The 15,103-nt window shown below is 40.0% G+C and overlaps 1 protein-coding gene across 1 annotated transcript in view; it reads right to left on the bottom strand.

The window, feature by feature from the left end:
* Positions 1-1,446: 1,446 nt before the first annotated feature.
* The window catches only part of MTCL3 (MTCL family member 3), a 35,209-nt gene continuing 21,552 nt past the window's right edge, over positions 1,447-15,103 (bottom strand). The window contains exons 4-6 of the mRNA XM_088795461.1: positions 7,680-7,751; positions 2,947-4,122; positions 1,447-1,584 (exon numbers count right to left, since the gene is read on the bottom strand). Coding sequence (XP_088651587.1) covers positions 1,474-1,584; positions 2,947-4,122; positions 7,680-7,751 — 1,359 coding nt within the window. The 3' untranslated portion in view covers positions 1,447-1,473. The remainder of the gene's footprint in view (positions 1,585-2,946; positions 4,123-7,679; positions 7,752-15,103) is intronic.

Genomic DNA, 15,103 nt, shown 5'->3' with positions numbered 1-15,103 from the left:
GCTCCGAAGGTAGCTGAGACTCACTGCTTAGCTGGGTATATCTGGCTCCAAAGGAAATAAACATTTCAGATAAATTTTGGCCCTCAAACATTTACTTTCAGTTCTTTTGCTTCAACGATTCCTCTGAGATGTTGGCCTGGAGACTTATCAAAGATCTAACAGATAGATTTAGGTTTTTTAAAGTGATTGCTTTCCCTGAGATAAAAATTTTAAGTAAGTAAATGCTTGAATAATTGATTAAATAGAGCACTTATGCTCTTCCATTCCTTTTTGTCATGAAGTTCTACCTAGTCTTTTGAATCTCCAAGACGAAAAGCCAGGGTATATAGTGACAGATTCCAACTGTTGGTTAACCACTCCTCACATCTTTCCAAAACAAAATGAAACAAAAGCAAAGAGAGAAAAAAAATGAGATTAAGCGCAGTTATTTTAAACTGAATTTTCAACTATTGTTGTTTCCATTTTTGTTCCTTTTTTTTTAAATTAATACTCAAAGGGAAATTGAGGTATTGGGGCATGAGGTCACAAAATTCTGTCACCAGTACTTTTGTAGTAGAGCAAAGATTTTCCACATATTCTTCTTCATGCTGCGATGCAAGATACGTCACTTTTCAACAGATTTTCATATCCACCAACCAATCTGAGAGTATTTCCAAGTTTGTGACTTTGAGTGCAAGGATTTCTGAATCTTGGGTGGCACTGGTGCATTCAAGAGAATGAATATTCTGAAACACTTCACGTACTCTATTTCTAGCATCCCTCCTGCTCTGGAGGCAATTCTGTGTAACAATATATTATAGAAGAGTGGGCTCCAGGTAACAAATTTGATTAGAAATGTTGGTTTGGTTGAAAGCTGGTCAAATGCAGTAGGATGGGGATAATTATTTTCTCAATGAACTAAGGCCAAATCCACACTTACGCTTCCAAACACATCTCTTTAGACAGAACACCAACAGTACTGCAACCAAATACTTAGTTTCCATGAGGGTCACATTTCATTCACTCATCAAAATTTTCATAGACATTTATTGGATATCAAAATTATCTTGTGATTCCGATGTAACCTAGGAAAGGTAGTTTACAAGCCTATATAGTTTTTGAAAATGTGCCCAAGCTTTTGAATTATCATAATATTCAACTACTGAGAAACAACTGAGATGTAGCCAATTTTTATAGCCATTCTGCCAATTATTTATCAAGAAGAAAACAAAGATATAAAAGACAGAAGTAAAAATTTAAATGATTTTTACATAAAAAACTCACAATTACTTCCTTACCTGAAATGGTGTAGTGTTTGGGCTTCTTACTGAATTTGGTAGTGGTAAGATGGGTCTTGTTAAAGAAATAAGCAGTCTTCAGTGTTTTCATAGCATTGGTTACTACAGAAATGATACTTCTTTTACTTCTTGTCTTGAAGGGTGAACAAAATAAACAAACTGAAAATACTACAATGAATGGTAAATGATGAAAGATTTACAGTACAAAAAACAGTGTAAAAAGGAAGACAAGTTTAAATATCGTTGTGTAAGAAAGTGATGAAAATAATACAAGAATGAGAATAAGTAAAATGATAGGCTGGAACATCTGGGAAAGTAAATGCAAAGACAAAGAGAAAAGTTAATTAATAATAATTTTAGAAACTTAAATGTATATGAACTAATCTAAGCATTCATTCAACTTCAGATAAAGCAGAACCCTCCCTTAAGCCTCTATTTACCAAATGTGAAAGCTTATTATTATACACTGTGCTTTCTCTCACTCTAATTCTCCCCAAAGGTATAACTGAAAAACCACATGCTCAAAGTATCCAAAACGCTGCAATAAAAAAAAACTAAAAACCAATTATTTGCCATAGTTAGTAGAAGAAACTAATCTTCAACATTTAAAAATCCAACAAGTTTTATCATGCAGTTTTTGTTTTTTTCATAGCAAAGCAGAGCAACATCCAAGATCAATAAGCGACAGGGTTGCAATTTTTCTAGTTGTGACTAACAGGCAGTTAATCTAATGTCAGCAGTGCTTCTGTGTAAAAACTAATATTTAAATTTAAACCTCTTGCATGCTGATGTACTTCTGCAGGTTTTTCTATACATACAGGACACCAGGCTAGCTAGAGGGGATAGCATTGCCTGTTTTGTTTTATGAATTATCTCTAACAAAATACACTGGTCTTTGGCCACCATACCTGGCTAGAGCAGCTCAGTCCAGCTCATCAGGTGTGCGTCTACAATTTAGGATGAAGGAAAAATGCTGGTTTTCCCTGTTCGGGAATAGTGATTACTATTCCTCTGAATTAGTGTTTTCCTAAAACTAAAGTATAATACAACTTCTGCAGTCCTGAGATTCTCCTCTACAGAGCTGACAGTGATATTCTCTAGAAATAGTGATCATGTTACTTCAATTTGTGGTTAAGGAATGACATCCCTTTTTTCCTTTTGCGAGGGCCCTAGACAATACATCTCTCTCTATTGCTGGTTTCTACATTTAAAAATCATTTTAAACTCAATTTGAGTCTTGTTTCAAAAACAGCAAATCAGCAATTGAAGATTCCTGTTCAGGATCTTCTTGCAGCTCAAATTACTAGAATCAGTCGAGCAACATTGAAAATGTCGACCTTTGATATCATCATCATCATCATCATCATCATCTTAGTAATCCTTCAATCTTCACACAAAAACTGGTGGGGGGAAGGGGGTGTTAAATTTCTCTTAAAAAAACCAAACAGAAATAGTTACTAAGTGACTGGTTGACAAAAAACCTCAGGCCTGAAGGAGGAGAGTGTGGAAGAACAGGTGCGCTGTGGGGCTCCCAGGCCCAGGGAGGCTCTGAGCGGCGACCTCGCTAAAGCGGGGCAGGGAGGCCGGTGCGCGGAGCCGCCCCACCACGGACCTCCGCTCTGCCGTCCAGCCTCGCCATCACCGTGGCTCGCAATAAGCACAACTGTACCTGACTCACGGATATGGGCTCCTCGGCGCCGCGGTCGTCCGCAGACTTGGGCACCTCGAGGCGGTCGATGAAGGTCTGCAGCTCCTTGCGGAAGGCCTTCATCTGCGCGTTGATTCGGTAGAGCAGCTCGTGCTCGCGGATGCGGCTGCCGTCGTCCTCCTCGTCCATCAGGCCGAACAGGTCCCCGTTGGCCACGTAGATGCGCGCCTCGGTGATGATGGTGCTCGTGTCGGCGATGAGCCGGTCGATGGTCTTGCCCAGGCGCTCGGCCTCGGAGCGGATGTCCTTCATCTGCTGGCGGTCGGAGAAGCTCTTGGGCCAGGGCCCGGGGGCCGGGTAGAAGGAGCGGGTGGGCGTGAGGCAGCGGATGTTGCGCACCTCCTCCGAGTCGCTCTCACCGCCGATGGGCCCTTCGCGCTTGCGGTGCGGCGGCCGCGAGTCGTCATCACTCTCCTTCTTGCCCGCGTCGCTCTCGGCGTCGCTGTCGCGGGGGCTGCCGCGGATGCCCAGGTGCGAGGCCAGGTCGTAGCGCTGCATGTTGGACATGAGCACGCGGTTCTCGTACTGCAGCTGCATGACCTTGCCGCTCAGTTCGTTGATCTGCAGGCGCGCTGCCTTCAGCTCCTCCTGCAGGGCCTCGGTTTTGGCGCTGTCGTGGTGCCGCGTGCTGTCGTGGCCGCCCGACTTGTACTTGTACTTGTTGAGCTCCGCTGTGATGCGCTTGTTCTGCTCCTCCAGGTCGGCCACGTTCCTGCGCAGCAGCTCCGTCTCATCTTCCACCAGCTGCAGGTGCTGCCGCAGCTCCGACAGGGATTCGCTCTGCTCCCGCATGAGGGGGTTGGCCGAGCCATTGAAGTCTTCACCCCTCAGGTCATCCAGTTCCGCCTTCAGGCCTCTGTTTTCCACCTCCAGTTCGACGATTTTCCTGCCCAGGATGTTGGCTTCTTCCTCCACCAGCCTCAGCCGTAGCTTGAGTTCAGCTTCCCTGGTGCTGGGAGGGCCCCCGGCTTCTCCTTTGGGCAAAGGACTGTCCAGATCCCCGTAAAAGGATCTGTACTTCTGGAGCTCGTGTTCGAATCTGTCCTTTTCTTTATCAATCTTGGCCATTTTCTTTCTCATCAAAGCAGCTTCTTCTTTCACGAACTGCAGCTGGCATTTCAGATCTTCACTGTCCTCCTCATTTGGGAAAAGAGGGGCAGAGGACTGGAGATCATTTTTATGTAAATCAAGAAAACAACCAAAAATGGACACCTGTGCAAATTACTATTGTTTTGTAATTAAGATTTAATGAGAGATAGGGAGAAAGAGAAAGAAGTAGATGCTTCGTATTTTCTCTAAGTCATTTAAATTCTTTGGCAAATAAAACATTAGGATAATATTACATGCTGGAAATACATGAGAAAAGAATATAAAAAGAGAAAAATGGTGGTCATCGCTATTCAGAGATTATTATATGTTGCAAAGGCACACAACTCTTTGGTTATCATTTCAACAACGTTCATTTTGTTTGTTTTCTTTGTCTATGTGGTTGGAATTCCCCCTGGCTGTAATAAATATGAAACCTATTCCCTGGAAGGAACATATGGTTAATATGCACTCACTGCCATTTATTGAACATTGACTCTCAGCCAGATTCTATAAAGTTCTTTACACACAGGACCTCATTTAGTGTTCAGAGTAAACTTATGAATAGTTATTAAAATGTGTGCCTTAAAAATGTTCAGTAACTTGTGAAAGGTTACACAGCTGCTAAGTAGCAACGGACAAAGGTGAAATTAAATTCAGTTCCGTCTGACACTAAGGCTCAGGCTCGTGATCACTCCGCCATACAGAGAGTAATTGCCCTCCATCTTTATTCAAGGCAGAATTGTTTTTAAAGGCCTTTTAAGTAGGGGAAGTTTTAACACTGGAATGGCCCACCTAAGGAGAAACTGTCAGCTCTTCCATCTAGATCACCCTTAGAATAGGATGTACCCCCATCAGTCTGAAATGGATAGAGTTGGTTCTGCCTGGTAAAAGAATGATGGAGTAGATCCTATAGAAGTTCTCACACATTCTTAGGACAACGTTTAAACCCTAATCATTAACTAAACTGAAAAGCACAAACATGTTCATGGATTGGAAGAATCAACATAGTTAAAATGGCCATATTACCTAAAGCAATATAAGATTCAATGCAATCCCTATCAAAATCCCAATAGCATTTTTTAAAGAAATAGAACAAAAAACCATCAGATTTGTGTGTAACCACAAAAGACCCCGAATAGCCAAAGCAATCCTAAGAAAAAAGAACAATACTGGCGGTATCACCCTCCCTGACTTCAGGCTATATTACAGGGCAACAATAATCAAAACAGAATTGGCAGAAAAACAAACACACAGACCAATGGAATAGTATTGGGAACCCAGAAATAAGCCCATGTAAATATGGACAGATAGTTTTCAACAAAGAAGCCAAAAACATACAATAGAGAAAAGACGGCCTTTTCAATAAATGGTGCTGGGAGAACTGGAAAGCCAGGTGCAAAAGAATGAAACTGGACTGCTGTCACCATGCACCAAAATTAGTTCAAAATGGATCAAAGACCTAAACATAACACCTGAAACAATAAACTGCATAGAAGAAAACATAGGTACTAAACTTACGGACCTTGGGTTCAAAGAACATTTTATGAATTTGACTCCAAAGGGCAGGAAAGTAAAAGCTAAAATAAATGAATGGGACCATATCAAACTTAAAAGCGTCTGCACAGCAGAAGAAAGCATCAACAAAATAAAGAGGCAACCAATTGAATGGGAGAAGATTTTTGCAAACAGTGCCTCCAATAAGGGTCTAATACACAAAATATACAAGGAATTCATACAACCCAACAACAAAAAAACAAACAACCCAATTGAAAAATGGGCAAAGGACCTGAAGAGACATTTCTCCAAAGAGGACACACAAATGGCAAATAGACATATGAAAAAATGCTCAACATCACTAATCATCAGAGAAATGCAAATAAAAACCACAATGAGGTATCACCTCACCCCGGTTAGAATGGCTATCATCAACAAGACAAATAGTAACAAGTGTTGGAAGGCTGTGGAGAAAAAGGAACCCTCATACACTGTTGGTGGGAATGCAGATGGGTGCAGCTGCTATGGAAGGCAGTGTGGAGGTTCCTCAGAAAATTAAGAACAGAATTACCATATGACCCAGCAATCCCTCTCCTGGGTGTCTACTCAAAAAATCTGAAAACATTTATCCATAAAGACACGTGTGGTGCAATGTTCATTGCAGCTTTATTTACGGTGGCCAAGACATGGAAACAACCAAAATGTCCTTTGATAGATGAATGGATAAAAAAGTCGTGGTGTATATACACAATGAAATACTATTCAGCCATAAGAAAAAATGAAATAGGACCATTTGAGACAACATGGATAGATCTTGAGATTATAATGATAATAGACAAGGGGCCCACATGTACATGGAGTGGGGGTCCGTACAGCCAGGAGCAAACAGGTAAGAATTCTTGGGTTAGAAATGTTGAAAAGAATAAATAAAGGTTAACATGGGAAGTATAATAAGATAAATGAGAATTAAAAAAAAAAATAAACTGACTAAAGCTGACCTAAGATTTTAGAACAAGGAGCATATAGCATCTTCTCCCTAAAGAAGATGGGGAAGAAGATTCATGGTAACATGTGACATGATTTACAGCAAAACATTCAGAGTGAGGTAGCTAAAGTTATGGCAAAGGCAGGGTGGGAAAGCTGTAGGAACAGAGCATAGTTGAACTTATTTGGGAAATGGAGAGAACGGTACAAAAATGGAGCAACGATCTTGGTAGGGTCTCCGGCCTATACATGCAAGTACCAGGAGGGAAATTAACCAAGAGCAGAACAGGGAGAGAGAGACAAAAGGAAATTAACATTTAATAATTATGCTTTAAATAAATGATTGAGATCAACGTTTTCAAATTTTGAATAGTTAAATATTGCTTTAGTTAAAGTTACTATCTAATGAGAAAACCCCTTATATAAATTTTTTAAAAGCATGCTATAGTACTATAGATTCCAACATGTACATTTGAAAGTCAATATCTAGTCCAGTGTCTTTGGAGTCATAATATCACTTCGTGCCCAAATATTTCCTCTTCGGTTTTGCAATTTCCTTCCTTACGTCCATCAGTACCTTTGCTCACTCTGATAGCAGAACTAGTCTTTACTGTGGCTGTGTTTCTAAGGTTCTTAGCAAGCCCGCCTTAAGGACAACTTTTATTTTTATTCCTTTGTTGCCTTTCTTTTGCTTCCCCAGTCACAGGCACAGATAATTCCTTCGGTCTAGGACTCCCTGAAGCCATCTCTCCCTTCCACCATCCCTTCTCACCACATTCCTTTCTTTACTCTCTCCTAATACTATAGGAACAGCCATTCTATTGACCTTATTAATTATGAGGGAACAATATTAGCACCATGGGTACAGTTCTCCAATACAGAAACACATAAAGTACTCATGATATTTTGCTGTGTGATTACAATGTAAATGCAGTAATAATAGGGATGTTAGTGCTAGCTTTGGAAGCAAAAATACTGACTGCTTTACACCCCCCATATCTAAGCTGTATAACCAATACGCATAATTTAATTTTGTTTTACAGCATATCTGGCCATTATGTCACTTTCAAAAGTATCTCATTATATACAGTTAGAGATATACTATTTGAAATTTTATTTCTACATACCTCTGTGGGAGTCTGTTGAGTCTTTTTTTCAGATTTTGGCAAATCTTTGCTTCCTCTTCTTTTTAAGGATAGCTGAAACAAATCATGAATATATTTAATTTGGTAAACTATAACTGTAATTCAATTTTATGTTTTTAAGTGTCCTAATCTCATGACAAAACCAAGCCAAATGAAAGTGTTAGTTCAGTAATTATAAAGGAAGAAAATAACCCAACCAGATAGATTGAGATAGATTTTTACTTTGGACTGGGACACACATCGCAGTGGAAGAGAAGCTGGCAATTATCTAATTAATTGAGAAACACAGGAAACCTACTGTGAAAATGCAGGAAAGCAACTTAGACAAAATTTAGATTGATGACTCAGTATGCTATGTATTTCAAATGAAAGCAAATGCTTGTTAGCATTCTACATCACCAAAGAAAAATAAAAGAAATGAAGTATTATTTCCAGTTGAGGTTAGGTTGTTATAAGATATAATGACAAACTTTAAGTGAATTTATGTAGAATTTGAAGAATTTCTTTCCTCACCACACATCCCTGGAAATACGCACAACACACATATACACACATACCTGTATAATACAACAGAGATTAGTAGGGGTTGTAATGAAATAAAGAAGGCATACTCCATATAAATGAGCAGGCTGAGTGGGAATTAGCGTCAGCAGATTGGTACACTACAGAAGTGTTGGCTTTTTCAAGAGAAGCTGGAAACTTCACTCGTTATATAAAAATCTCCCACATTTTACTGGGTGGCCCTAATTGAAATTCAAACAAGCATCACTTTGTAGGTCAAACAATACATATCAGTGCCAAATCATTTAGTGAACAAGCAGTATATGATCTCTGATGCTCAGTTCCATTTCTAGGCACCAAATAAGAAGAGACTCGCTGTATAAATAATAATCCATGTGTATGAATATCTATCAGATACCAGACATTGAGCTGGAGACCCAAAGATCAATCAGATAATGCACCTGCCATTTACAAGCCCACAGTTTAGCATGGGAGACAGGGAACAAACAATTACAGTACAAGCTTGTAAATGCCATGCTTTAGGTTCTGTGAAGCTAGGACTTTGTCTTACTGTGGTATCACCACCATGAGAATAATACTTGCCACATGGCAGATGGTGAAAAAAATTGCTGTACTAATGAGTAAACAAAAGAAATATGAGGTTCTGAAGTCAAAGAGGAGAATGGGGGTAGGGACTGACAGTAAAAGCAGGAAACACTTCTCAAAAGAGAAAGTGTCATAAATGTGCAAATAACTGCAAATTAAATTCTTCACATTAATTTTTAACCCATATCGTGTTAAATGCAGGCATATGGTCAGACACAGAAAGCAGGGGAAGACATTGCTGCAACTGCTTTCATTCAGTATGAAAATGAAATTGCAGAGCCAAATGAACAGTCCATGTGGTTATTTCTAGTTCTCACAGAAAAACATTTTCTATGTTGCTTGTGTAATCTTAGAAACAAAAGTTGTGGGGACTGATTCATCATAATCAAAAGTAATTTAGGAACCAATCAGCAAAAACAGTCCCAGGAAAACCAAGAATATAGCAAGTTGAACAGGGAATCCTACCTACAAAGAAGCACCTAAATTCATTTTATTATTTATTGAATGCTTTTAATTTGAATTTATTCTATTATGTTTTTATTTAGTGCTTCCTAATGCACATCATGAAGCACCTATGATACAACAAAAGAAAACCAATATAGTCTCTGCTCTCTGTGGGGTTCCTAGTTTACTTGGCAAATGGCTGTTCAGTCTGCAGTCTAATAGTATGATGAAAACAATGACAATGTAAAACCAACATTGACTGCTATTGATTGAGTACTAATTCATGTCAAAGTCTCTACAGACATTATCTCAGCTGGTTCTTAAGACGCAATTTTTAGCCTCACTTTGCAGATGGTAAATTAATGCTTAGAGAGGTTAAATGAATTGTCTAAAGCAGGGCATCTCAAAGTGTTGTCCCCAGAAATCATCAGTGTCACTTGGTAACTTGTTATAAATGCAAATTTTCAGGATTAATCCCAAAACTATTTAATCAGACACTCTGGCGATGGGGCCCAGCAAGCTATGATGTAATAAGCCCTCTGGGCGGTGCTGATGCATGATAAAGTTTGAGAAGCACTGCTCTAAACTCACTGCTGGGTAAGAAGCAGAATCATGTCTTGACCAAGTCTTCCTGAACTTTCTTATCTATCAGATCACACAGGAGAATGGCTCAATCCCATTTGAGGCTGGAGATGGTGTGGGGAATTAGGAATGATTTCCTGATAAAGTAACATCTTATTTTTAATCTGGTAGATGAGGGGTCAGCCAGTGGAAGATGGAGAGGGGAGGAATGGAACAAAGATGCATTCCACGTAGAAAGACCATTTCTGGGACACAAAGAAATTCGGGATATCTGTAACAAAGTGTGAGGGGAGGAGTGACGTGGGATTTGCTGGTACCATAAGTCAGATCTTAAGAGACATTGACTAAAATTTGGATTTTATGTCACTAAGGTCAAATTATCATTCTGAGTCAACTAGGGTTTTAAGCAAGGAGTGTCCATACCAGATCATGCTAGAAGAAATACAAAGACACAAAGGTGGGAATCCAAATGGCCATGAGGTAAAGGGATGACTACAAAGGAAATGAGGAAAACTATACTCTAGTCCTGAGAACTTTTCTGGTCTTCGTGTTTCATAACTGTAGGTATTTGTTGAGTTCCGGTATATATGTGGTACTGTATGGCCTACAAATATGACTGAGAAATATTTTGCTTTCCCCCCAAAGAGCTAACTGTTTATGATGATAAAAAAGGATGCGCATAATTGGCTAAATCATAAGACAATTAACTCAGGGCATACATTGAAGAACAAACAAAAGACAGAGAGTAAAGAAGCAGCTATGATTCCAGATCCGGGGATATCACAGAAAATCATCCGAGAGAGCTTACTTTTGAAGAATGTGCAAAATTTCAACAAAAATAAAAACAAGTAAACAGCAGAAACAAAAACTTGGAGAATGAATGTGCCTTATAGCTTCACTGACTTCTGAAAAGAAGTATGTAATGGGAAGTAGAGACACTATAGAGATGAGGTAAAAGAAGACGCTGAAAGGATAGAGATCTGCTTGTGGAGCTGAGAAATTTAGACTTTATCCTGTGGGCAATGTTAAAATGAACTCCCTGAATTAACATAGGAGAAATGCAGAAACTAGGCCATTCATCCCTAAGAGGCATTTTCTATTTTACTTTTATTTAAATATCACTCAGGTGGGGTGTCAAATTCAGACAAAGCTCTGAAATAAGATTTTTCCCTTAACTAAAGGTATATTGCCTTTAAGGTGCCTGTAGGACTATAAGTAATTTTAAGCATCACATTCACATTTTCAATAAATATTTAATCATCTTTTTACATTCCAGTAAGTTCCTATTAAATTTCTGACTCTGATGAAACAAAGATGACAGATTCATTTGCGTCAGAGAAAGCTGGAGAAATAAGGTACGTCTCTTTCCTGCGAGGATTAAATTTCCTCACCTCCCTCCATCATCCTGTCCCACCTTCATCCCCTAAATCCAGGAACCTCTATAAGGACAGCAGTTTGGGAAGCTAGAACTAAATCTCAGATTTTCATCTTTGTTCGCAGAGTAGGCACTTCAGATGGTTCTCTAGGGAAATATGCTGAAAACATGCCTTGTTCACATTTTAATTCTTTGCATTCCCAGCCTCAACTTGTCCAAAAGAGGCCGCTGTTCTTTTTATGCACGTGAAAGCCAGGAATTAAAGAGTTCTGCCAAAAATTATGTTTGCACAGCAATCATAAAATGGATTGTTTGTGTTCTAAAAATATTTTGAGACTGCTTTTCTTCCTCAATTGAAATTTGGTCACTTCTTAATATGCTGCATCTTTGTTTTCAAGTTAAACAACAGAGAAGAACCTGTCAAAAATGCCACTGGAAGATATATGATGTGTATAAAAGTCTCCTATGTTTTTGATAAAAATTAAAGATAGATCCATTTGTGTGGTCATTAAATCAAGAAGGAAACTATAGCTGTAGGATTTATTGAGCACTAAATGTGTGCCATGTACTTTTCTAAGCACCTAATATGTATCCAACTCATTTAACCTTACAAATCTTATGAGTTCGATACCACTATATCTGAAGCACACAAAAGATAAATCACTCAACTAGAAGTGTTAGAAACAGAATGTAAGTTATCCAGCTTCAGACCTCTTGCTCTGAACAACTACAGTACACTTTTACTCTAAAGGAAGAAAAGTACAGGTTGTATTATTTCCAAGCGTATCCTTCTTTATGTTATCACACCTTGGCTGCGGGGGTTTGGCGGCACTGATTTACATATATTACACATGAGGGATGTGCGTGTGTATTTTCAACATAGGGGTCAGCAGAAGTGACATACATATTTATTGGCTCTCACAGTCATCCTGTGAATACTTGTGATTTCAGGGCGACACCGGGAGGGAGGCATGGAGACTTCAGACTGAAGGCTGGAGGTAAAAGGAAACAGGCAGGAACACTAGCTTTGCTATGGTTCAAAAGTTTGTGTCTCCCCCAAATTCATATGTTGAAATTCTAATGCCGAAAGTGATGATAGTAGGAGGTGGGGCCTTTGGGAGATGCTTAGGTCACCAGGGTAGAGCCCTCACGGGTAGAACACATAAATGGGATTAGTGCCCTTATAAGAGAGGCCCCACAGAGCTCCCTAGCCTCTTCCACTGCATGAGGATGTAACAAGTCTGCCACCTACAAGAGAGCCCGCACCTGGCCATGCTGGCACCCTGACCTTGGACTTCCAGCCTCCAGAACTGTGAGAAATACATTTCTGTTGTTTATAGGCCACCCAGTCTGTGGTGTTTTATCGTAGCAGGCCGAATGGACGGAGAGAGGCTCCACCCCATTTTGGAAGGGCACAGGAGGGTCTCTTGTCCCTAGAAGACCTCCTCTTTCCCTTCTATTACATCTCTGACACCTACTAGAGAGCCTGGCACAGGAGGGCAGGTGAGGGCACCCAGAGATCTTGCTCGTGACCACATTCTCCACTCTCTCCCCTAAAAGGGTGGGGCAAGATCCAAGCTCTGTACTCGGATGATCTTGGGAGCCGAGGGAAGTGTGGGTGAAGGAGGCACGCCAAGGTGATCAGGTGGTATTCTTCTTCTGTGCAAATCTCCCAGCCGTTTTCCATCTTGTTCAGTCAGAGGCATGCTTTTCTAAGGCCTAGGAGACCTCAACTACACACTGGATCTATTCTGATAATATTTGTAAAAAGACTTAACCAGGCTTCAACCCAGACCGATCAAAACACATGCTGGGGTTGGGCCCAGGCATTTTCCCCAAAGCTTCCAGGGTGATTTCAATGTGCAGTTGGCTCTAAGAACCACTGCCCTGCTCTATGTAGTCAGTCTTGCCCCCACCCCAAACCAACTCTCAGACCTCATCTGCCACCGCACTGCACCCCTGCTTTCCTTGCTCTAGTGTCACAAACATCCTTGTTGTTCTTCAAATATGCCAAGCATGCTCCAGATTTGGGGCCTTTCTTCTGCCTACTTCCATAGCTCCTTCAGAGTTCCTAATAAGAGAGATGTCCCAGACCACTTCATACAAAATAACAAATACTTCCTCTTCACTCTTGCTCTGCACTCTCCTTGTCTTCCTAACCCTGCTGTATTTTTCTCCATAGCTCCTCGCTCCATCTAACGTGTGTATTTGTTTCATGTCTGTCTCCTCGTTCTGGAATGTGAGCTCCACCTGCACAGACTTTTTTTGTTCTCTGCTAGAGCTCGGGTTCTTACAAATACACAAAGTAGTTGCTCCGACAATAGCAGCTGAATGAGAAAATAGCTACTTTACCCTTATTTATTGCATAGATTTGTTTTTGAAGCATTCTTACCCAAGAAGTTGGTAGAAGGTTAAAACAAAGAAAAGCCCATTTTCAGAGCTCCATTTAAAGCTTGGAAAAATAAAAATGTCTCAATATTTTAAACAAAATGACTAAAAAGCAAGAAAAAACAAACAAAAAACATGTATGTGCTGAAACATATTTAAAATGAGAGATATAATATTCCTTCATTCTGTTTTACTACTTTTCTTGATTTTTAGCAATCCATTTTCCCCAGCATCATAAATTAAGATTTTGGGTCTCACAATCATTTTGCAAAAGATAGCTGGTACCAACCTTCTTTGACGGCCTATCTGCCTTTGTGGCTTCTATTCATCAGCTCCTTCCCCCCAGTTTCTCTTCTGTCCCTGACCCTCCAAGTCTGCAGAGCTGCTGCTGCTTCTTCTATCTTCCTGCCTTTAAGTCCAGGCCACACTTTTTCAAGTTGCTTTCTAAAGTGCCCTTTTCTTTGCCCTCAGTCATGGGAGAAACCAAGTCAATGGCTCTCCCAACTTTCACTTTCCCCAGCCTTGGGGAAATAGCAATGGGATCATTCAACTAAATTACTTTCCATATAATATAATTCACTAAAGCTTTACAAAACACAATCTGGAAATTATGAGCCTAAAGGCACCTATCTATCCTTTGGGCACATATATTTTAAACTTAAGACTTTTATTAGTGATTAAGGCTTTCCATTGTAAAATGGTTTACAACACTGGCTGCATTTATCCCCTCCCAGTGGGCAGTCCTTTGTAATGTGCCCCATTGAGACAAAAAGTCTTCAGCTGGGCTGTCATTGTAACTTCCTTTAACCAACAGAATGTGGTGGCAGTAAAATGTGGTAAGAGAGATGAAATGTTAGTTCTGAGTCTACCCTCAAGAGACCTTAGCTGTCCAAGACCTGTCTCCTCAGGGTCAAATGGCTTTGAAAGCCTTTATAGTTGCATAGTGCCTTTCCTCTTTAAAAGTCATTCTTTGATGATGCCAATCATTATTTTAGAACACTTCTGCTCTTTTCCTAGCATAGTCCTTGCTAATAGTGCTTAAATGTTTTTAAATTGGAACTTACTTTCCATGACTAGTACAGTGAAATTTAGGTAAGCCAGACACTTGAAGAGCAAAATATTTAAATTAACTCCAGAAAAATCTATCTTCCATGTTAAGGACCATGGATTATCCGAGAGAAGAAAAGAAATGGAGGCTTCTCTCTTTAATGGGATGTGGTTGCTGTAGAACCAGAGGAAGTAGAATTGGGAGGAAACTGGATATACGTTGGGGCTTCTAAATCTCTTCATGAAAAACATTCCTTTTAAAAGTCAGGTTTGGACTGAATAATTGCCAGCCTTCCATGTGTGATTCATACCATATATCAAAAAAGATCTCTAGATCCTTAGGGAGAATTACTCTGTTTCTTTAAGCTACTCTGGAACCCTCAAGGTGCTCAAGGCTACTGGTTAGAGAGCTTCTGCTACAAGAAACTCTTACATCATTGGAGAAACCCTCTTTTTGGATCAG

Source organism: Rhinolophus sinicus, chromosome 2 (genome assembly GCF_057876585.1).
Source record: "Rhinolophus sinicus isolate RSI-liver-muscle chromosome 2, RSI-T2T, whole genome shotgun sequence".
NCBI classification, from domain to species: domain Eukaryota; kingdom Metazoa; phylum Chordata; class Mammalia; order Chiroptera; family Rhinolophidae; genus Rhinolophus; species Rhinolophus sinicus.
This window is presented reverse-complemented; position numbering and strand designations above follow the sequence as displayed.